Genomic DNA, 24,783 nt, shown 5'->3' with positions numbered 1-24,783 from the left:
GTTTTGCGTCGCGCAAACATACTTTGCGCGACGAAATTTGATCCGTCGCGCAAGTTGCCGTCGCGCAAACATGTTTTTCTACTAGTGCCCTTCATATCACCATGGGGAGTAATCTAAGGCTCTAATCAATCAAAGACGCTCCTAAGCTGGTCTTTGAACTTTGAACTCTCTGAGAGAGAGAGAGAGAGAGAGAGAGAGAGAGAGAGAGATGGGAAGAAAACCATGCTGTGATAAAGAAGGGCTAAACAGGGGAGCATGGTCAGCTTGGGAAGATAAAATCCTTACCAACTACATTGAAACAAATGGAGAAGGAAAATGGCGAGACCTTCCTCAAAGAGCTGGTATGTGTGTGTATGCACTTTACATATTTAAATTTACAATATTTTTTTTCAGATGCTGTATGCGTAGGATCCAAATTAGCATTAACTATGTTGCTGCAGGGTTAAACCGGTGTGGAAAGAGCTGCAGACTGCGATGGTTGAATTATCTGAGGCCTGACATTAAGAGAGGTAACATTTCCGGTGAAGAAGAAGACCTCATCATTAGACTACATAAGCTTCTTGGAAACAGGTATGTATATATGTATGCATGCATGCATGTAAGAATGAGTACAACTCCGTTTTTATGTTGATTATGATTTTTTTTTTTTTTCAATTCAATCTTGACCGTCAGTTCAAATTTTGACATCAACAACACAGATCTGAACAATAATATTGAAGCAAAGATTTTTTAAAAAAAATAATAAATAGAATATAAGGTGATATTAGCTATTTCGGAGTAAGACGATATAGACTTGAAGATGAAAGTTCTATACGCTCTGGTCCCACCAGCCGTCCCCCATCAATAGAAAAACAAAGCTCTCAAGAATAAATAGTAAAGTCGTCCAATTATAGAGAATTATAGAGAAAATGGAAACCAAAAAAAGCCAGAACAGAGAAACCAAAAGAAAGAAAAACATGTCAAAATCCCGAAATTATAGAGAAAATGGAAGCCATTATATCCATGGATACTCATTAAAGCACATATTGAAGCAAGATGAACTTTTGAATTTGGACTTGTTATGGTGATGTATGTATTTCATCAGGTGGTCATTGATCGCTGGAAGACTGCCGGGACGAACCGACAATGAGATCAAGAACTACTGGAACACCACTCTGATAAAAAAAACGGAGCAAGGAAGCGACAAGGCTCCTCGTCATGAACGTACTAGTACTACTAACTCAAAAGAGTACACACCAAAACCGAAACCAGCATCAAAGTCTCATCAGACGGTCCAGGTGATTCGAACGAAAGCATTTAAGTGCAGGAAGGTTGTCATCCCATCACATTTGGACGATCACGATCAAATGGTTGATAGGTTAAATGTAAACCCTGGTTTGGTCCCGTGTGAATGCCCTAGTTCATCGGCGTCTCAGGATCCACAGGAGGACTCACCTCCTTGTGGTTTTCTAATAGATTTCAATATCGATGACCTTTTCATATCTGATTTATTAAAGACAGAGAATTTTCTCCAAGATCAAATCGATAAATGTGATCAAGAAATGGAAGATGGAATCACCAAGCTTGAAGGTTTGATGGGTGAAGCAATGTTGGAAAATTCGACCGCTAGTGTTCATGATCATCACGATGACCAGATATTTCAGCCAAATGATGATCATGATCGTGTTCACGGCCTCAATGCAATTTCATCTTTTCTGAATTTAGAAGACGATCATGAAAAGTGGAGCAGTAATTAGTTAAAATCGATTAAACCCTACAAGCTAGCTAGCTAGGGCTAATATTAATGTTGGCAATAAAACATTCCCTTAATTAATTACGAGAGATCATTTTCGTAATTAGTTTCTGTTTTATTTGATTTGAATTGGTCAATAAGTGGGAGACAAGTAGTTTCTTTTTTGTTATGGCTAGTTTCAGTATATGGAGTGTAATGCACATATAGTGAGCATACTATATACAAAAATGCTACTTTTGCCACAAGTACTTGTACCATCATTTAGTATTTTTTTTTAAATCCACATATATTTGTGGACTTTTCTTTTATTAGAGAGATGATACAAATATATGGTAAGTGTATCATTACTCTACTATATAAAAAGTAAAGACAAGTCTCCAACATTATTGTTGTCTATGCTTGTCAAGCTGCGGGTATCATGTAGTACGTTGAGCTTCAAATGTATTAAAATTAGGGATACACTCTTTAATAAATAAACTATATTATGCATGTAGGATTTGCTTGTATTAAAAAGTGTTAGTAGTGGGTCTCAAAACTCTCAACACCATTAGTTATAGTACATTGAGCTTCAAATTAAGAACAACCATAATAACCGTAGCTTGAAAAAGGGGCAGGTTACAACAAAAACATAACAGAATGAAAGAATAAGATAACAGAAATGGGGCTGAGTTAATGGCCCCAATTGGACATGGATGACACTTGGTGGGTTTGCTTATTGGGGTGCAAGTTAGAATGGTCTATCCGGTTCTAAAAATAAAATTTCTGAATTCGAATCCGGAAATTCTAAAAAATTGGAATGGAGATTGGTAGGGGTGCAAGTTGGAATGGTATTTCCAATTCCTGGAATTGGAAAATTTTCCGAATCTGAAAAATTCCAAATCCGAATATTTTCCAAAAAATTAAAAAGGAAATGCATTTAGAGAGATTATGAGAATTATAAATTTTTTATGCGATTTTTTTTGAAGTATTCAAATAAAAAAAACTTTCAAAAACTTTCGATTTTTATAGTTATTTACTCAATTCATATATTTTGTAATTAACTTTTGTATTTATTGTTAGTTTTGTATACATTTGGTTTATTGTTTTAATATTAAACATACATTTATATATTAAAAAGGATAAGCATACTAGTATATCACAAAATTAATAGAATCTATACATAATCATATACCAAATTTTAAAATAAATAAATTGCATGTACAAAAAAGTTAGAGAATGTTTAAAAAAACATAGAAAATATATGTATTTCCAATTTATGTCCTGAATTTTTTGACATTACTCTGATTTCGAAATTTCTGAATATGCTAAAACTTCCAAATTCAAAATTTTTTTGATCTGACCCGATTTTGAAAATTTGGAATGAAAATTGGAAATGTTGTTTTTGATCCGATCCTTTTGAAACACACCCCTAGAGATTGGAACGCATTTAGGGATTTTGATAATTCTGAATTTTTGATCTGAAATGTTCTGAACTTATTTCAACAAAAAAAGAGTTAATGAACACTCCAACTTTTATATTTTATTGTTAGTTTTGGATACCTTTTATTCATATTTTTTTTTTGTATTAAACATATACTTATACATTAAAAAGAAAAAGCATACTATTATAACAAAAATTAATTGAATTTATACATAAGCATATACCAAATACTAAGAAAGAAAATAAATTGCATATATGAAAAAGTTTGAGAGTATTAAAAAAATATGAATTATATGAATTTCCAAATTATGTTCCGAAAATTTCGAGATTACTAAGATTCCAAAAATATGTAATATGCTGAAACATCCTAATTTAAAAAATTGTGATCCACTCTGATACGATTTCAAAATAGGTTACTATTAGATTTTTTTTTTTATTATTTTTTTTTTTTCAGGTGGATACAATTTCAAATGCCCTAAACATTGTGCCAGATGATAATTTTTTTACAGGTACCGAAAACACAAGTGATTTAATGCATCATTTTAGGTATAATAGGATAGATGACAAAGTTTTTTATTTTATTTTATTGGAACAAGGTTGATTGTTGAAAAATAAAGTTCAACCTCAGAAGTCTAACAACACAATATACAATCACTATATGCACATTGTGATCAAATCATTTGGAAAGAGATATACATGATGCAACTTATCATCATATATGAACCAAAATACATATAAGAAAGAAAATCTGCACGCATGTGTTCGGGCAGGAAATCTTGCTGGGAGGGGTTCCTGGCTCGAGCACACAGCACCTAGAGGAGTTGGCACTTTGGTCGACTGTCAGGCTTCGGCTTGCCAAGATGCTGCAAGAGGAGAACAAAGTTAGTTCTGAAAGGTGCCTTTGTGGGGCCTTAGGTGCAAGCCTTGAGGTTCACAATCAAAATTAACTAAGTGCTTAGGCATGCCATTGCCATCTCAGTATGACAGATATAGAACAAGTGTGTTTAACCCGATTACTTGCGCCCCAAGTTGTTCTAACCTCTTATTTTCAAAAGATTGTCGTAGATGGGTTAAGTCTACATTAAGTTCCTTTCTATGCCTTGAGATCAAGGACTTTTAGTTGGTTATCTTATATGCTTAAAGGGTGGAGGTCCAAATCTGATCAAGTCATCAGTTTAATTCATATTTAGTCTTCTTATGATAGTAAAACCACTAAGAGAACCAGATCTGAGAACTGATGGAACTCTGGTTCATCAAAAGACTGAAAATGACTTGAATATATATTGGAGAATACATCATAACACCAGATCTATTAACTTAAAGACAAAACAAAGAGAGTCGGGCAAGATTTCACCTTGTCGGCAAGGTTTAAACGTCTTGCGGTCTCTTTTCTTTGTAGTTATAGGGGGTTAAGTACTAAAACAGGATGAGTGGTGAACAAGTTTACACAAGAGAATCGATACTACAACATTTAGAAAATGTAGCAGAGCTTTTACACTGAACAAAAGATGTCTTTTTAAGGGGAGTCTAAGGCTAAAAAAGGGTACAGAATCTGGACAAAGCACAACTTTCTGGGTATTTGCTTAACCGTGAGGCAAGTTGTATATTTGTTTGTTTGATTGGTTGAGTGTTTTTGTCTCTAGGGCCTCTTCCTCATTTTATAGACGAATTAACCCAACTGTATTGTGCCTTTGTATTTGCCTGAAAGTAACTTGGGGGTAGCGAGTCATCAATATTTTACTTGTATTGCCTCCATAAAGTGCTTTTTGGCTGATAGTATGTTGATTTCTATCGGTTGTCACTTCTCTTGTATAACCTTTTTATTAATGAAGAGTCGCCATATTGTCTTGAGATGGATATCTGGGCTTGACTCTGGGCCTCGGGCAAAATCTCCTTTATTGAGCATTTTAAGGATTTCTTCTTTCAAGTCTAAAGTTCAAATATTAACCCAAACAATGCCCCCTTCAATCGTTGTTAAGCCTGTAAACTGAAGCGTTAATAATGATTGAACAACAGCTTCTCAGTAACCATTGTCGCACTCCTTTACTCGGAACTTATGCCATTTTAATGCAACCGTTTGTGAACTGTGCCCTTTGCACTAACCCACGATCTCTTGTTACTAATTAATTCCTCAATACATAATCCTTTTCTAATCCCTTCAAGCAATTTCAAACCTTTAAATCCTCAAAACTTCCTAGAATTCCCAAAAAATCTTTCTTGTTTTTAGCTTCCTCCTTCCTTCTGACTTGAATTCTTCTTATCTTTTTCATTTCAAGCTCAATCAATGGCCTAAAAAACCACCCAAACTAGATCAATCACTTAACCTCGATCATTTTACAAATTTGGTGAAGGTATTGCCACCCTGAGCTGTTTCATCGCCTTCGGGCAGGTCTGCACTCTGAACTTTTCTTTGAAAGAATGAGGGGTGCACTTACTAGGACCTACATGGACTTCTCAAGTTCCAGTTGCAGTAAAGACTAACATGCCCAAGGCCAATTGGTTTACTCCGAACCCGTTCTTGGCTGAGTCGAGCATTTCCTCATCTAAATGGTCAAACCACCGTCGCGACTTTCCTCTGATGAATGATAAGTCCTGGGTTAAGTGGATAAATGATCTCGAGCCTACCTTTAAAAGGAAATGGATGAACAATGGCATCTATAAACTGATAATGCTCTCAAAGACCACCGTGGTTATTAAGCCCGAGTTATTGACTACCGCTTTCATTTTCTAGAACTTGGGCACCAACACTTTTGACTTCAGGATGGGCCTCAGTCTCCAACTATCCTAGATATGGTGCAAGTCTTCGGGCTAAAACCATCGGGCAGAATTGTGGATGTGACTCATGACATGGCTCATTATTCTTGTCCGACTGCGAAGAGTTCGGGTACCTTGGCTCCCCAATTTCAACTGGAATATAACTCTACAACTTTCAAAAGTTATGGGACATCTTTCAAATGTTTCATCCCTTTTGTGAAGAATAACTTTGGTGCAGGTTCTTCTAATGTTAACTTAGATCAAGACCACATGCACTTCCTTCTGTTCTGGCTCAACAACCATGTCTTCCCTAACAAATCCAAGAGAGTGAAAGTTGAATGGATCCCTTTAGTAAAATCTCTTCATAATTTTGATGATGTCGTTATGGGTTCGTTTCTCCTCTCCCATCTTTACCATCTCCTTTTTGAGATGACTCGGGGTGAACCATTTGAGACCAACCTTAATGGACCAATCTGGATGGTCTAATTATGGCTACAATGGTACTTCCCAGAATTTCGGGCAGCTAACTAGGAGTTCCCAGAAGGTGTGGCCCCTGCCCGAATTCTAGTTGAAGCTACTCTCATAGATCATTCCACGTTTGCTTGCTTTTATTTTTTTAGAGTTTGCAGGACTCAGGCAGACTTGAAGTAGGGGGCATCTGTTCTTAGGAGGTATCCCTAGTTTTCTGATCAAGCCTTCCAGGATGCCTTTGGAGAAAATGCTAATCCTTTCTGCAATGAGAGATTTATCGATTGCATCCAATCTCATTCTTTCACTCTGTTCATTGTGGTACCTCTTATTGCCTCCATTCTCCTGAATTTATGCAGTAGGTAGCTAGGCTTTAGAAGTCACTTTCTGAGCTGCCCGACGTAGCCTTGAGGTTATGAGCAAGGTTGCATGAAAGCCTTTAGCCCTTAATTTTGAATGTACCTCGACTTTCTCTACTTGGTGGGAGGCTAAATGGATCAAGAAGTATGAAGGGGATCTATAGGAGGCTCACGACCGTCTTTTCAACCAACTTTCTCTTAAATCTTATCCTAACTTAGGCGAGCTCGAGAATTGGAAGGAAATGGTCTATCAAAGGAACCGGTTTTTTCTAATAAATACTTTCTACCTTTTCAATTTGTATTTTATGAAAATCTTGTGAGCTCGTCTGTCTTTAACTCCTCATTTACCTATTTTCTTTGTAGCCCAAGGAAATACTGAAACAACAGACATTGGGTCAGAGAAAGAAGATGCTGACGCGTTGATCCTTCAGGAAGCTGCAACTGAGGCTAAGAGGTGAGAAGCTAGAGAATGTGGGGATATTTCTGAGCTTTTTGGAGACTCGGAGGCTAAGGAAGAGCCCGAAGCAAATACTCGAGCACCTAGGCTGGTACAGACAGTTGTGGTAGAAACTTCTGATTCTGAGCTGGAAAACAACCCAAGCCTAAGCGGACAACTCTAACAAGGAAGAGTACAAGATCTCAGACCTCTCAGTCTTCAAAAGCTGCTTCTGCTTTAAACACTTCAAATGTTGTTGCTTCCGTAACGGGCAGGCAGAAACGAACATCCTCCAATAACTGCATCTTGCCTTAATCTTCTATTTATATTTTATGTTTGAGAGCTAACAAACTTATTTTCTAGCATTAGGACCCCCAACATCCAAGAAGCCTACTATTGTTTCAAGGGAGGACCCTTTAGGGGCTAAAATGTATTAGCAGGCTAATGAGCTTCGAGATTTATCTCTCAAAGAGCTGGAGGTATAATCTGCCATTTCCTCGAATGTTTTCCTTTTTTTTCCGTATTAATAACTCTTTGCCTTAACTGTTTGTCACATGAGATTCAGGCATACAAGATTTCACCGCCTGGCGGAGTGGGCATCAAATCGAGTGAAGTGCTTTCAAGAAAAACATGTGAAGAGTACAGCCGCGCTTCGGCAGTTGGTGGAAGAAGGGTTAGTGATGGAAGAAAGGATTGCAGTGGTTGATTCTGAAATCCAGCGCTTGGAAGAGCAGTTGTTTTCACTTAAAGCCGAAAAAGTGACCCTCACCAACCACCTCTCCCAAAAAGTAGAACATATGAAGAAGATTTCCCAAGAGATTGTGGATTCCAAAACCCAATTTGTGAATAGCAACATGTATTTAGGAGAACCAAGCCGAATTTTCACTATCATGCAAACATACTTATCTAGAATAGTTGCTCTGGCCGAAGATGTAAAGTTGTTAGACTAAGATTTCTGTAATCCCTTCATGAAATGAAATCTTCTTCTACTTGGATTCCATTTTCTGAACTTTTAATGGTAGAAATCCCTCTCTACCCTTATCAACTTGCGTAAACCCTTTTGATAATGATTCATCATATTTGAAAACTTATCATTTAACTGAACGTTGTTCTTGTGGATCTCCCTTCAAATTTACCCAATCTTATAAGAAAACTCTGAGAACTTTTGACAACCTTTTTAGTTGAAAATTCTCTTCCAACCTTTAGAAGACCTTTTCTGAGCTTCTTTTTCTGACTGTCCACAAAACACTTATGTAGGTTTCTATCACTTCTTTCTTTCTTCTCTTGATCATCTCCTGATTTAAGGATGGCTCCTGTTGCTGGTACTTCTAGCTCACACCTATATTGGCGTTGACTGTATAAAACTACCCCTTATTTTATGCCTGCTTTGGATTGTTTGAACATCTTGAGAGTTTCCCTTGTAGATTTTTCATTCTATTTTTTCTTCCTAAGTGGCTTTCCCTTTCCCTTTTCTGGCCCATGTTAAGTTAATCATGTTTATTGGGGCTTCTGGGAAGGGATCTGTATCAATCATCATGTTGGCTTGAGGTTTCTCTAATAGCAACTTTCCCTCAATGATGAAATCTTGTATCCAGTCTCTAAACTGGACACAATTGGTGATAGAATGGTTGAAGGTGTAGTGCAGCTTGCAATACTTTTTCCCTCTTAATTCCTCGGGCGTAGGCTGCTTTTTGGTGTTATTGGGCACAATTACTCTTGCCCGTACCAATTCCTCATAGATTTCTGTGGCCTTGGTTAAGTCAAAGGAATAACTCTCGTATCTTGAGGGCTTCATAGGGACAAATCCACCATCGTTCATTATCATCTTCTGATCCTTGACCGGCTGAACTAATTCTTTCACTACCAAAGGTTTAAAGAGAGTGGTCATCACCGCTGCACATATGTCTATCACTTCTCTCCCTCGACCATCATCTTCTTCTGGTTCTCCTTCAAACTCTACTTGGTGGATGGCAACTTTACTTTTGTAGAAATATGGTGTTTTAGAGGAGTGCTTCAGTTGCTGCTCCTCAAGCAACAACTTCTCATACTTAGTGGCCGCAATCACCAACTTTTAAAGCTCATTAAATTGCACGTCATAAAACTTTTTCCTCAATGGTAGTCTCAAGGCCTTCTGAGCAATAGCTATGAGCTGGACATGGTTGATAGGAAACTTGCATCTCATCCTTGTCCTCCTAAATCTCATAATGAAGTCTTTAGTAAACTCATGCTCGTATTGCTTTACCTCAACTAGATTGTTGATGGTCATCTTTAACTCCATCCTGTAAAATTGCTCGTGGAATGCCATCTTCATTTACCCCTAGTTAGCAATGGAATATAGGGGCAATAGAGAGCACCAATGAGATGCTAAGCCCACTAAGGAGTTTCCACACAATCTCAACTTGTAGTTGGGGTTATCTTCAAATGCCACACAATGGTTGGAGAACTTGAAGATGTGATATCTGGAGGACATATTATTATTTTCTTCGTTGAATGTTGGGAATGAGGGCATCTTGAAGTTAAGAGGAAAAGGATTTTGCTCATCAATGAATTCTGGGTAGGGCCTCTGATAGGTGACCTTAAACAACGGGTGAGCATGTGGCTGAGCGTTTCTCATCACCATCCTTCTTAACTCAGCCAGCTCATCTCTGAGTTGTTGATTGGCTGTGTTATTATATGGGTGTAAAGAGTTCCCCACTTCGGGCTACAGTCATTGCCCGATGAGGCCTCATTCTTTGACTCGGGCTGCCACCACTTGACATCAAGTCCCTTATTAACCATCGGTGGTGGCCTGTAAGGAAAATGTTTGTTTGTAGTTGTATACTCTCCTTTTTCACTAAATTCCCTGATAAACTGGGGCATCCTATATTTTGTTCTTTCCAGCCCGCTCTGCCCTCTACTATTTAGTGAAAATAACAAGGGGTCGGGCAACTCTGCTTCTTGGATTTCTTCCAACACTGGCTGATCCACTATAGTTCATTCCTTGTTCTCTTCCTTATTCTTTTTTTCCTCAAGTACAGGAAACAAAAGAATAAATGGCTCCTCCACAGGGCTAGCTTCTCTTATCATCTTTCTACCTTGGTCATTTTCTAGCGTAGAATATTCCAGATCTAGCCTTCTTTGCAGATTTCCTGTTAAGGAACAGAGTCTGCTTATTTCCTCTTTCATTTCTAGAGAGTTTTTCTCCATGTTTTTCAAGACACCTATCATGGTAGCCTGCAGGTCTTCATTTGTGACCCTCATTCCTGATTTCTCAGAAGGAGTCGGGCTTTCCGTCAAGATAAGCCCTTGCAAGTTTTCGGGGAAATTTGCCATGCTAGATCTTGGTGTATACTGGGGTGGTTTCTACTCTGTTTTCCTCCTGAAAGTTTGTTTTTTCCTTTGTCTTCTTGACATACAAGACTTGTGATCCCATCGGGTGTGCCAAAACTATGTTCGGGCAGAAAATCTAGCTGGAAGGGGTCTCTGGCTCGAGCACACAGCTCCCCAAAGAGTTGGCACTTTAGTTGACTGTCGGGCTCTAGCTTGCCGAGATGCTACAAGAGGAGGACAAAGTTAGTTCTGAAAGGTGCCTTTGTGGGGCCTTAGATGCAGGCCTTGAGGCTTACAATCAAAACTAAGTGCTTCGGCGTGCCACTGCCATCTCAGTATGGTAGATGTAGAATAAGTGTGTTTAACTCGATTACTTGCACCCCAAGTTATTCTGACTTCTTATTATCAAATGATTGTCGTAGATAGGTTAAGTCTACATTAAGTTATTTTCTATGCCTTGAGATCAAGGACTTTTAGTTGGTTATCTTATATGCTTAAATGTTAGAGTTCCAGATCTGATCAAGTCATCAGTTTAATTCATATTTAGTCTTCTTATGACAATAAAACCACTAAGTGAACCAGATCTGAGAACTGATGGAACTCTGGTTCATCAAAAGACTGGAAATGTCTTGAATATATACTGGGGAATACATCATAACATCATATCTATTAACTTAAAGACAAAACAAAGAGAGTCGGGCAAGATTTCACCTTGTCGGGCAAGGTTTAAATGTCTTGCAGTTTCTTCTCTTTGTAGTTACAGAGGGTTGAGTACTAAAGCAGGATGAGTTGCGAACAAGTTTACACAAGAGAATTGATACTACAGCATTTAGAAAATGTAGCAGAGCTTTTACACTAGACAAAAGATGTCTTTTTAAAGGGAGTCTAAGGCTAAAAAGGGTACAAAATCTGGACAAAGCACAACTTTCTGGGTATTTTCTTGACCGAGAGGCAAGTTTTATGTTTGTTTGTTTGATTGGTTGAGTGTCCTTATCTTTGGGGTCTTTTCCTCTTTTTATAGATGAATTAACCTGACTGTACTGTGCCTTTGTATTTGCCCGAAAATAACTTGGGGGTAGTGAGTCATCAACATTTTACTTGTATTGTCACCATAAAGTGCTTTTTGAATGATAGTAGGTTGATTTCTATCGGTTGTTACTTCTCTTGTATAACCTTTTTATTACTGAGGAGCCGCCATATTGTCTTGAGATAGATATTTGGGCTTGACTCTGGGCCTCCGGCAAAATCTCCTTTATTGAGCTCTTTTGGGATTTCTTCCTTCAAGTATAATGTTCAAATATTAACCCAAACAACATGCGTGTATATATGTACGCACGTGAAAAAATTCAGCAAAAATCATCACATCAGTTGTTGTTTGTTGTTTTCCTTTTTTCATGACAAAGGACAAAGAGAATCCCGTTGATGTACACAGGATCCATGTTAATTACAATATTGTACGTAATGCCAAGTCTCTGCAAGCCTCGTGCTCCAGCTGCTAGGCTGCAACAGCACCATCCGACTTTCAATATATACCATAAGAATGGAGGTTGAGCCTTAAGGAGGTAGTTTTATAAACATATGCAAATTATTACTTACTACGACCATTGGACATGATGGATCCGGTCTCCCCTCACATGTTCATTTCTTTCAGTCTCTTTTTATTTAAACATTTATGATTAAATCAGATCAACATTGTGTATTGCTTTCACCGTAGAGAGAGAGAGAGAGAGAGAGAGAGAGAGAGAGAGAGAGAGAGGAGGACAGATCAATGGGAGGAGACAGGTTCCTACTCCGTACATTATGGACCACATGCATGACTCGTTAATTTTAATCATCATCTCCAGTTTCTGCGGAGTCTTGTCCTCCTGTTCATGTCTGTCAATAGTTTTGTTCGATTGATCCCAATTATCTCACCGTTCATTACTCTCTCTGTCTCTCTCTCTCTCTCTCTCTCATGAAGACCATACAAATCTGCACGTGTCAATACAACCTGGAAGCTTTTCTTTCTTTTTTGGTCAAAGCAACCTACAAGCTTTTCGATGATAAAGAAAATGAGTAATATCTTTGGCCAGATCAAGATTACTTCTCTCATTGTGTCATTGATCGATGCATTAGTTTTAATACAAAAGTGTTTTGGAACATTTGAATAGATTCTGATAAAATCCCAAAAATGTTGGCATGCATTCCTTTCTTAATATAAAGAAAAATTAATAAGAGTGTAGAATAACATTTTAAGTGTCAACTAATATGTTAGAGAGAGTGAGTTAATTAGAATCAACAATGTGTTTATCAGGGGATGATCTTTATCATTTTTGTTCAAATTCGAATTTGACGAAAATCGAAAATAAAATTTATTACTTGTAATTAAAGAAAAATACTATTAAATTGTAATATTAAGTGGCAGGTCAACTATTCTATTTAACTTGAGGTGAATTACATTTAACTACATGAAAACACAGGCACATGGACCATACCCCAAAGCAGCCTTATTTGCTGGCTCCATCAACATACGACTAGCTTTGATAAGAGAAGAGCTTGTCTTCCTAATGTTTGAGGAGAAGTTCCTCTTTATACCGTTTGAAGGCTAAATGATTTTAATTTTTGATTGATTTTTTGTAGAAATGATACATACAAAATGATTTATTATATGAATAACTCATAAAAACGAACGTTTGTGAATCGGCGATAAAGTATTTTAAGAAGAGTTTCTTCTTGACCCTTGAGGAGCCAAGTCTTTCTCCATTGATAATTGATATTATATCGACATAAAATATAACATACTTGAATTGGACTAGGTAGCATGTGATTCACATGCATAGATAAAAACAAAATCGTATTATTTATGATTTATATTTTCACAAAACGTATTATTCATTGCTTACTTTATTATAAGGACTTTGAGCCAAAATAAAAACGAACCGACATAAGATAAAATTCGAAGAACAATCACATACTGAACTGGCACTCATTGTTTACAGTATGAGATATATGAATGGTTCGAATTATGGAAGTGGATTGTCTGGCCTCCCATTTCGTCCTCCTGTGATGTGTGGCCACGGTTAAGCCACATCAACATTTTATATTAATTTTTTTATAGAAATAATAAAACAAAAAGTAATAGGAATATAAAATGTTGACATAGCCTAACCGTGACCAGACAAACAGGAGGGTATATGGAGAGTATGGAAATGAGAGAGCAAACAATCCACCTCCTCAAATTATACATGTGGTTTTTGACTTTTAAGTATTAGGTATAGGAATTCTGCTTGAAATTATTAATTTAGATCTGAAATCAAGAAAGTTATGAATTCATACGTCGATGAAACATTTTGTTCGAAGACTGAATGATTTTGTTTGAAATTTAGGTTCCATGGTACGGGAAATAATAATGACATGTACCTAGTTTCCTGGTTTTCTAAATTGGAATTTTATGTTGGCATCTCTTTCCTAGTGTTTATGGTTTGTGTATATACGAAGTTTGCTAGTTTTTCGTAAGCCCTACAATAGACCTGCGAACAACATTGTGAATTTGTGATATATGTATATATATCATATCTTAATGATCCGAATTGTTTATATTTAATTCAACGGTTATATAGTTTTGAATTTGGGTGATTTTTTGTAGACTTGATCTTTGAGGCAAAATCCTAAAAGATAGACGGTCACTACTACAATATATGCTATCACCGGCGGAGGACAAACCGACGAGAAATCAACTTTCTGTCGAAAATTTGGCACAAATCCGACATTACATAATGTAATGTCGCTTTTCAATAGCGACACTATTGCTAGGGTCGCAAAAGGGCTTCAGCGTCGCTTTTTGAGCTTAATCCGCCACTACACAGTGTCGCTTTAAAGCGACACTAACCCTAACGTCGGTTTAAAGCGACGCATACTTACACGTGGATCAGCTATTTAATAATAAAGTATGCAGTATACTGTCGCTTTAAAGCGACATTATATTAAAATGAAATAAATAAAATATTCCTTAAACCGACGTTAGATAACAATGAAATAAATAAAATATAAAAACTAGCGACGCATACTTACACGTGCATCAGCTATTTAATAATAAAGTATGCAGTATACTGTCGCTTTAAAGCGACATTATATTAAAATGAAATAAATAAAATATTCCTTAAACCGACGTTAGATAACAATTAAATAAATAAAATATAAAAACTAGTAACGGTCTTAACCGACACTATATTTTTTAATAATAATAAAAGTGGATGAACAACTGCATGCAATTTCAATTAATTCCAACCAAAAAAAATTATAAATTTTAAGATCAAAATAAACATTAATGAAAATAAATAACAAAAACAATAGTGCCAAACTGTACATTTCACATTTCACATAAAATCCAAAAAGTCGTCCGTCGTAACAAACATTAAATCCGACATTACAAACATAACATAAAAAAACAAAAAGATAGACCAATTATACTGTCGTATTTAACCGACAAGAAAAAGAACCAATTAAACTACCCAACCGAATCTGCGCCTGAACGTCGTCCAGATCCTTCTGCTTGAGAATCTTCTCCTTGAGATACTCCTCCTTGAGATCCTCCATCTGATCCAAAAATCCTCGACAAGTCCACATCAAATCCAACACCTGCAAGCATTCCAGAAAACCCCCCAACTGGAACTTCAGGAAAAGATCCACTAGGAGCAGCCATCTCAGGTCGATATACTGGCACTTGATAAGGTGGCTGCTGCATATATGGCATGGGCGGCTGCTGCATGTATGGCATGGGCGGCTGCTGCATGTATGGCATGGGCTGCGCAGGCATCGGATACACAGGATATAGAGGTTGCTGATTATTGCCAGCATACGGATATGCAGGGGAAGGCTGACTTTGGCCCGACTGTTGAGGAGGTTGACTGTGGCCTGATTGTTGGGTTCCCGGGCTATATGGTGGTTGTGGCTGAAATCTTTGAAAAAACCATGCAAACAACTGATTTTGCTTGTTCTCCAGGTCCGAAATCCGTTTATTATTATTTTCGTCTCTCAATTTCAACTCATTATTTTGAGTCATTAGCAACGCCATTGAACTCTTAGATGATCTCCTAGAGGAAATTGATGTAGAAGATGCAGAAGATGCATAAGACACCATATCAGGAGTCACACCATGACCGTATCCTCTGACTCTATTATACCTCTCAGGACCCATAGTATCAACATAAACTTGGGTCCTAAGATCTTCATTATCGTCTTGGCCCGACTCAATCAATGTTTGCAGGTTGCTCTCCATTGTTGACTTGCATTACAATTTTTAAAAACAAAAATTCAATCGTAAAACAGAAAAATAAGCTATAGATAATAAATACTAATAAAATCAAATACTAACACGAAAAAATCAATTACCCCTGTACGCTCCGATGTTTCATCAATCCATGATTTATCTTTTCGTGTATGACATTCACGAAAAAAGGTTACAGGATCTGCTTCTTTCCCATGCTTCTTCCGCTTTATCAAAAATAAAATTTCATACAAACAAATTAAGCAAACCTCATACTAAAAATAAATATAATTATTTAAAATTAATCATCTCTTGAAAATGTACAATCCATACATATTCTTCCCGCACTCTTGCAAAGGATTTTGTACCAGTAGTATGGTTCATTGATTTCAATCCCCGATTAATCTTATTTTTTTCAGCAACCTCCTGAAAAAAAACGAACGAAAAAAGAAAAGATTATATTAGGCAACTTTAAAGTTATAACGAAATAAATCGTGTAGGGTTTACCTTTGTTTTGTCTCTATTCCAATATGCCAACAAATCATTCCACTGGGTAGGAATCACATCAGGAGGAGGCTCGCTGCGAACCTGTTCTGCTCTTTTAGTATAATACTTTTTTTTTAACTTATTTCTAAACTCTTTGTGCGCATGCTCCGCAATCTTAAGCGTCATATGACGGATCAAAGGCATTTTTACTATATCTGCATCTTCAAAAAAGATACTTCCCTACATACATAAAAACAAAAAACAAAAAAAATCACGCTAGTCAAATATTATTACAATCATTGACCTATTCTTCTATTTTCAACTAAAAATAAAAAGATCTATATATACCTTTATTCTATTCCAAAAAGCTTCCTTATCTTCTTCCGTAACCTTACGCCAATCTTTCTCCAACGGAAGATTTCTATAGTCCCTAACCTCCGCTGCTACATGTTTTGAAAAAGCACTAGCGTTATCACTAATGCATTTTCCGGACGAATCAAACGAACAAAGCTGTTTCGTCCATTTAGGAATTGAGGGTCCACGCCTCCGTTGAGATGTACCTTGTTAATACAAACACACAATTAAAAAGTAGGAAACAAAAGTATATTTTCAGATTAGCAATAATAATCGTTCAAACACACAAAAAAAAAAAAAAAAACTGACACTCATAACAATTCAAAAAAGAACCAGCATCACCCTCGTCCTCTTCCAAATGAAGTTCCTCAGAACGTTGATCTTCACGGGAATTATCCATTGCAAAACTTAATGGAAGGAGAAGGAAGTGGGGGAAAGAGGAAGCTAGAAATGGGGGAAAGAGGAAGCCAGAAATGGGTGATAGAGAGGAGAGACAGAAGTGGAACACGGAAGTGAAGGGAGACAGAAATTAAATATGGATAACAACTTAGCGTCGAAATATGAATACATTACGTCGCTTAAAACCGACACAATCACTGACTAAACCTCCCACACGTAACCTGACATAAAGCCTGCTATACTTGTCAGTGCAAGCCTATTGCGTCGCTTTAAACCGACGTTATCTTGCATAGCGTCGAAATAAGGGCCTACTGCGTCGTTTAAAACCGACGTTAGCTTGCATAGCGTCGAAATAAGCACAGGTTTGTGTCGCTTAAAACCGCCACTATATCTGATTCGACCTATATTATAGCCTGACATAGTTTTGACTGAAAGTCTGACATGTTTCAGTCATAAATGCCTTTGCGTCGAAATAAGGTCACATTGCGTCGGTTTTAACCGACGTTAGCCTGACAGGTTTTTAATAAGAGAAAGTTTGTGTCGAAATATGAAAACATTTGCTTCGAAATAAGAATCGTCTGACATTCAATTAGTCTCGAAAATGTATAATTTTGCCTCGATTAAAACCAGTCCAAGTTGACATGCCAATCAATTCAACCCATTCCCAGCAAAAAATACCGGGAAACCTCCCGCCGAACATAAAAATAAAATTTGTACTTCCCAAAAAAAAAGGAACAAATAAATAAATGTATTAAGTTATGTTATGTCATATAATATTTTAATAAATAATTAGACATGCCAATCAATTTACCCAAAATTTAAAAATAATTAGTTATGTTATGTCATATAATATTTTAATAAATAAATTTATTAAGTTGAATCAATTTTTTTTGCACTGTAATTGTTATTTTAATTTGTTGTTATTTTGATAATTTTTTGTTGTTATTTACTAGAATGGATTAGATGAACATAATTTGAGTTGTTATGAGAAAATGGAATGAATAATATTTATAAGCATTTATGTTAAATTAACAATATTAAATATAACCTAAACTTATAATATTTAGGAATATAAGAATATATTATGTTAAATTAATTTTTTTTGCACTCTAATTGTTATTTTAATTTGTTGTTATTTTGATACATTTGATAACATTTGGTTGTTATTTACTAGAATGGATTAAACACCATTGAACCCAAATCAAAGTTGGAAGTGTGGTGATATGTAGAGTTGCTCCACATCGGAAAGTTAATTACCCTAGAAAGCTTAGAAGAGTTGAGTCACTCTTTGTATTTTAAATTGAAGATCGAATTCATTCATTGTATTCATATAGGGTCAAGGAGTGTAGTTATAAAAAATCATCTAAATCGGAGTTAAAATAACCGTTAAATCGTGATTTTTCGTTTATAACCGTCGAAAAGTTTTGTCCCGTTACTTGATCTCTGAATGTTTTTTTTTTGTGATTTTTTGCTGATGTGATCTCCAAGCATATACAAACAATTTTGACGGTTTGGATCGTTGAAATTAGTTTTGGAGAATTCGTAAAACGATAGATTGGCTAACACTTAGAGTTTATTTATACTTTCATTAAGTATAACGTAAGATTTTGTGGTATCCACTTGTGTAAATATTTTAAATTGAAGATCGAATTCATTCATTGTATTCATATAGGGTCAAGGAGTGTAGTTATAAAAAATCATCTAAATCGGAGTTAAAATAACCGTTAAATCGTGATTTTTCGTTTATAACCGTCGAAAAGCTTTGTCCCGTTACTTGATCTCTGAATGTTTTTTTTTTGTGATTTTTTGCTGATGTGATCTCCAAGCATATACAAATAATTTTGACGGTTTGGATCGTTGAAATTAGTTTTGGAGAATTCGTAAAACGATAGATTGGCTAACACTTAGAGTTTATTTATACTTTCATTAAGTATAACGTAAGATTTTGTGGTATCCACTTGTGTAAATATTTTAAATTGAAGATCGAATTCATTCATTGTATTCATATAGGGTCAAGGAGTGTAGTTATAAAAAATCATCTAAATCGGAGTTAAAATAACCGTTAAATCGTGATTTTTCGTTTATAACCGTCGAAAAGCTTTGTCCCGTTACTTGATCTCTGAATGTTTTTTTTTTGTGATTTTTTGCTGATGTGATCTCCAAGCATATACAAACAATTTTGACGGTTTGGATCGTTGAAATTAGTTTTGGAGAATTCGTAAAACGATAGATTGGCTAACACTTAGAGTTTATTTATACTTTCATTACGTATAACGTAAGATTTTGTGGTATCCACTTGTGTAAATATTTTAAATTGAAGATCGAATTCATTCATTGTATTCATATAGGGTCAAGGAGTGTAGTTATAAAAAATCATCTAAATCGGAGTTAAAATAACCGTTAAATCGTGATTTTTCGTTTATAACCGTCGAAAAGCTTTGTCCCGTTACTTGATCTCTGAATGTTTTTTTTTTGTGATTTTTTGCTGATGTGATCTCCAAGCATATACAAACAATTTTGACGGTTTGGATCGTTGAAATTAGTTTTGGAGAATTCGTAAAACGATAGATTGGCTAACACTTAGAGTTTATAATTATTATAATTAGTATAAAACTACAAATAATAAAAAATAATTATATATAATAATTATTATTAGGGTGTAAAACATTCATTGCATTCGTATAGGGGTGTAAAACAGTTAAATTAATATATAATTATTATTGTTTTTAGGGGTGTAAAACAATTAAATTAATATATAATTATTAATATTTAGGCTATAAAACTGCAAATAATAAAAAATAATTATATATAATTATTATTATTAGGGGTAATGCATATGATTGACAACAAGTATCTTGCGTCGAAATAGTCTCATATTGCGTCGAAATAGGCTAGGGTTGCGTCGGTTAAAACCGACGCCAAGTCTGACACACATGTCCTAAGCTTAACATTGCGTCGAAATAGGCTAGGGTTGCGTCGGTTAAAACCGACGCCAAGTCTGACACACATGTCCTAAGCTTAACATTGCGTCGAAATAGGCTGGGGTTGCGTCGGTTAAAACCGACGCAATTCTGACATACCTGAAAAATGCCGTCGGTTAAAAGCGACAGAATGTCAAGGAAAAAAAAAAAAAAAAAAGAAATATAATTTTATAATACGATATCATAGCATACAAAATAAAACAAAGTCTAATTAATACAAAAAATAATTAACAAAAAATAATTAATATATTTATTCCCTGTCATCATCTGTTAGCTCTTCGTCGGTATTGGCATGATTAACGAACCCGGTAGGCAACGCTAATGATTCAAGAAAGGGAGTCTCTTCCACGCCAACCCTTGTATGAAAATTTTCATTATCAAGAATTCGATCATCCAAGTTCGGCGTGTCATAATCATCAATAGCATCACTATCCTCTAATACGTCAAATAAATCTCTTGGCTGAGTTCGAACAACTACGTGCCAATCTTTTTCAATCGTGTCCTCCACGTAAAATGCCTGTAATGCTTGTGATGCTAGTATGAAAGGATCCTCTTTAAATCCCAATTGATTGAAATTCACCATAGTAAATCCATATTGATCAGTCTTCATTCCTCGTGGACTTTCACTATTAACCCATTCGCACTTAAATAACATCACAGCTCGACCCCTATCTCCTGCTTCAGTAGGACCACAATATTTGACCTCAAACATATCTACAACTCTGCCATAACAATTTACTTGCCCAATTGCTCCAGGAACATTTGCAGGTACAAAGACACCACAGTTTTGATTCTTATGCTTATCATCCACAGATTTTATACGAAATCTAAATCCATGAACAATGTGACTTTTGTATCTGCTCACAACCCTACTAGGATAATTAGCTAGCCAATGCAAGTCTTGAGATATCAATGTGTCATTAGCATCATATCTTGAATTCATCTGTAATAAGTATGAAGATAAATATTGACAAAATAACTATAAACATGTTATAATTAAAATGCAAAACAATAAATAAATAATATGATTATTATATCAACTCACATGTTGCTTGAACCATTCTGGAAATTCTTTCTTGCTTAGCTCTTTAATTTGTCGCATAGTTAACCTTTCTCGACGATATTTAGTTTTCAAGAATTCTTCATGTTGCCTACACAATTATGTCCAATTTAGATAATTATTTTTTCAAAGTTAAGAAAACCAATAAAACATTTCGACGTATGATTAAACATTCTTACCTTCTAAATGGGCTAACTTCATCACAATTATTTAGAATGTATCTATGGCACTGATCAAGAACATTTAGATTGAGCTCCACATTTTCTCCTGAACCCATATAACATCCTTTCGAGTCAAAAATTGATAACCCACCAGATACTCCACGTCCAATCCCATCTTCATTTCGGCCTCTACGGGTACGACGAGACTCAACGTCTCTAAGATACATGGAACAAAATGACAAGCACTCATCCACCAAATATGCTTCAGCAATAGAACCTTCAGGACGACCCTTATTACGAACATAGCGCTTCAGTGTTTGCAAATACCTACAATTATAAAACGAAATACAAATTATTATAATTATTAATTAAAGTTATGACTACAATTGTAAAAAAATTATAAAAATTTATTCATTACCGTTCAATTGGATACATCCATCTATATTGAACAGGGCCTGCAAGCGCTGCTTCATCTGCCAAGTGAACTGGGAGGTGCACCATTATATCAAAAAATGCAGGAGGGAATATTTTCTCAAGTTGACATAATGTCAAGGCAATTCTTGAATTCAGTTGCTTAAATCCTTCCTCAGACTCCTTCTTACTACATAACTGTCTGAAAATTGCACTCAACTCTAATAAAACCATAGTAACAGCTTTAGGCAAAACCGGGCGTATTGCAAGCGGGAGTAACTGCTGCATTAAAACATGGCAATCATGACTTTTCAACCCATGTATTTTTCGTTCATTCACGTGCACACATCGTGACAGATTTGATGAATATCCATCTGGGACCCGAATAGTAGACAATACTTTACAAAACGCAGTTTTTTCTTCTCTTTTCAATGTGAACAATGCTGGAGGTCGAAATGTTCTATTTCCTTCTCTACGTGGGTGTTGACTATGTCTTATGTTCAAGAATTCAAGATCTGCACGTGCCGCCAATCCATCTTTAGACTTTTCTATATCTAGCAATGTTCCCACCACACTGTCACATATATTCTTCTCGATATGCATAACATCAAGATTGTGTCTAATCAAGAGATGCCTCCAATAAGGTAGTTCATAAAAAATCGATTTCTTCTTCCACTGACTGTTACTACTTGTACTGCTCGAAGCTCTTCTTCTGCGTTGCCCAACTGAAGCATCCTTGTTTGGTTTTCCAAAAGTAAATCTCAATGTAGAAAGTTCTTCGAGACATTGTAAACCAGTCCACTGCCTTGGTGCAGTACGATGCTCTCGACGACCATTAAAAGTGATGGTTTGCCTTCGAAACCTATGATTATCTTCAAGAAATCGTCGATGCCCCATATAACAAATCTTGCGACTCGCTGGCAAGTAAGTAGATTCTTTATCATGCATGCAATGTGGACAAGCTTTATAACCATGTGTACTCCATCCTGACAACATTCCATAAGCCGGAAAATCACTTATGGTCCATAACACGGCAGCCTTCATCGTAAAACTTTGGTTGGAAAACGCATCATAAGTGGGAATGCCCACCTCCCACAACTCATTCAGCTCGTCAATCAATGGACGCATGTATACATCAATCTCTTTACCAGGACTGCGCGGTCCTGGTATTAACAAAGACAATAACAAATTTGGTTGCTTCATGCACATCCAAGGTGGCAAATTATAAACAGAAAGCACCACAGGCCATGTGCTATGATCATTCCTCATTTTCCCAAAAGGATTAAATCCATCACTGGCTAACCCTAATCGGACATTTCGAATTTCTGACGCAAAATCCGGATATAAATTATCCAAATGCTTCCATGCGGGAGAATCTGAAGGATGTCTCATAAACTCATCCTTAGGACATTCAGTTGCATGCCATCTCATATGTTCAGCCATATGCTTCGACATAAAAAAGCGTTGCAATCGTGGTTTTAAAGGAAAATACCACATAACCTTAGCTGCGACCTTTTTCCTCGAGCTATCCTCTGCATCGGTAATTTTATATCTTGATTTACCACAAACTGAGCACACGGTCAAATCTGAAGTATCTTTCCAATAGATCATGCAATCATTGGGACATGCATCAATTTTCACATACGACAGCCCCAAGTCATTTATAAGTTTTTTTGCTTTATAACAGGATTCAGGCAAACAATCCCCTTCAGGCAACATTCTTTTAATTAACTCCAGTAAAGTGGTGAAGATCTCGTCAGGCATTCCCGCTAAACACTTGATCTGATACAATCTTACAACTGCTTCCAATTTCTTAAACTCCTTACAACCTGGCCACACATCTTGATCTGCCTCTTCAAGCAACTTAAAAAAAGTCTGCACCTCTTCTGGACGCCCTTCCCCAATAGGGGGTTCAGTAGATGGCCCAACACCTTCTTCTGTTAATGGTTGGACAAATACATCATTAAGAAAATCATGCATGCCAATCACCTCATCTCCTGTTTCTTCTTCTCCAATTCCCACATTTTGCTCTCCAATGTTTTGCTCGCCATGATGTCGCCAACAAGCGTTTTTATAATCTTTATCCATATCATACAATATGAGATGTTCAACAATGGTGTTCCTAACAAAAGAATATCGATTACAACATCTTTTGCAAGGACATCTAAACTTATCAGGACCAACACCATTTGCAACTGCTTGATCCAAAAACAAATTAATTCCAGTTGTATACGCTTCAAAATTTCGGGGTATTGTCAACCAACTCTTGTCCATATTTTACCACTTTACGAAGGTAAAATATTATGTTGACACTAAGATGCCTACAATCTTTCAATCCCTATCATGTAGGCATAACTATCAAAATTTTCAATTTCTATCTTTCACCCCTCGAACTCTATCACGATTGCAATCTTTTAATTTTCAACACCTATTATAGTAAAAGCAAATTAAAATAACAACAAAAAGTTGTCAAAATTATGCTCATCTAATCCATTCTAATAAATAACAACCAAAAGTTATCAAACTTATCAAAATAACAACAAATTCAAATAACAATTAGAGTGCAAAAAAAATTAATTAATATATTCTTATATTCCTAAATATTATAAGTTTAGGTTATATTCTTATATGAAAGGTTATATTCTTATATGAAAGGATATTCTTATATTATAAGTTTAGGTTATATTCTTATATTTTTATATTCCTAAATATTATAAGTTTAGCTTATATTCTTATTAGAGTGCAAAAAAAAAAAAAAAATAACATAATATATTATAATATTACTCAATATTATAAGTTTATGTTATATTTAATATTGTTAATTTAACATAAATGCATATAAATATTATTCATTCCATCTTCTCATAACAATTCAAATTATGTTCATCTAATCCATTCTAGTAAATAACAACAAATATTATCAAAATAACACCAAATTAAAATAACACTTAGAGTGCAAAAAAAAAAATTAACATAATATATTCTTATATTAGTCAATATTATAAGTTTATGTTATATTTAATATTGTTAATTTAACATAAATGCTTATAAATATTATTCATTCCATCTTCTCATACCAATTCAAATTATGTTCATCTAATCCATTCTAGTAAATAACAACAAAAAATTATCAAAATAACAACAAATTAAAATAACAATTAGAGTGCAAAAAAAAAAAAAAATTAACATATTGTATTCTTATATTACT

The 24,783-nt window shown here is 35.6% G+C and overlaps 3 protein-coding genes across 3 annotated transcripts; 1 reads left to right on the top strand and 2 right to left on the bottom strand.

Annotated features, from left to right (window-relative positions):
- The first annotated feature begins 208 nt into the window (after positions 1-208).
- Positions 209-1,736, top strand: LOC103951921 (transcription factor MYB1-like). Its single transcript, XM_009363409.3, has 3 exons — positions 209-341; positions 441-570; positions 1,085-1,736. Exons 1-3 carry the CDS (start codon positions 209-211, stop codon positions 1,734-1,736), a joined length of 915 nt encoding a protein of 304 aa, XP_009361684.1.
- Positions 1,737-14,150: 12,414 nt separating this feature from the next.
- Positions 14,151-17,632, bottom strand: LOC125473229 (histone acetyltransferase KAT6A-like). Its single transcript, XM_048575790.1, has 4 exons — positions 16,231-17,632; positions 16,057-16,149; positions 15,849-15,950; positions 14,151-15,741 (listed from the first exon to the last, which is right to left on the bottom strand). Exons 1-4 carry the CDS (start codon positions 16,411-16,413, stop codon positions 14,965-14,967), a joined length of 1,155 nt encoding a protein of 384 aa, XP_048431747.1. The 5' UTR covers positions 16,414-17,632; the 3' UTR covers positions 14,151-14,964.
- Positions 17,633-20,193: 2,561 nt separating this feature from the next.
- LOC125473029 lies at positions 20,194-23,339 on the bottom strand. The gene is made up of 4 exons (XM_048575248.1): positions 21,583-23,339; positions 21,183-21,491; positions 20,989-21,094; positions 20,194-20,886 (listed from the first exon to the last, which is right to left on the bottom strand). Exons 1-4 carry the CDS (start codon positions 23,337-23,339, stop codon positions 20,194-20,196), a joined length of 2,865 nt encoding a protein of 954 aa, XP_048431205.1.
- Between the last annotated feature and the right edge of the window lie 1,444 nt (positions 23,340-24,783).

This window comes from the organism of the source record quoted next, unplaced genomic scaffold (assembly GCF_019419815.1).
Source record: "Pyrus x bretschneideri cultivar Hongxiangsu unplaced genomic scaffold, Pyrus_bretschneideri_v1 Contig8, whole genome shotgun sequence".
Lineage (NCBI taxonomy): Eukaryota > Viridiplantae > Streptophyta > Magnoliopsida > Rosales > Rosaceae > Pyrus > Pyrus x bretschneideri.
This window is presented reverse-complemented; position numbering and strand designations above follow the sequence as displayed.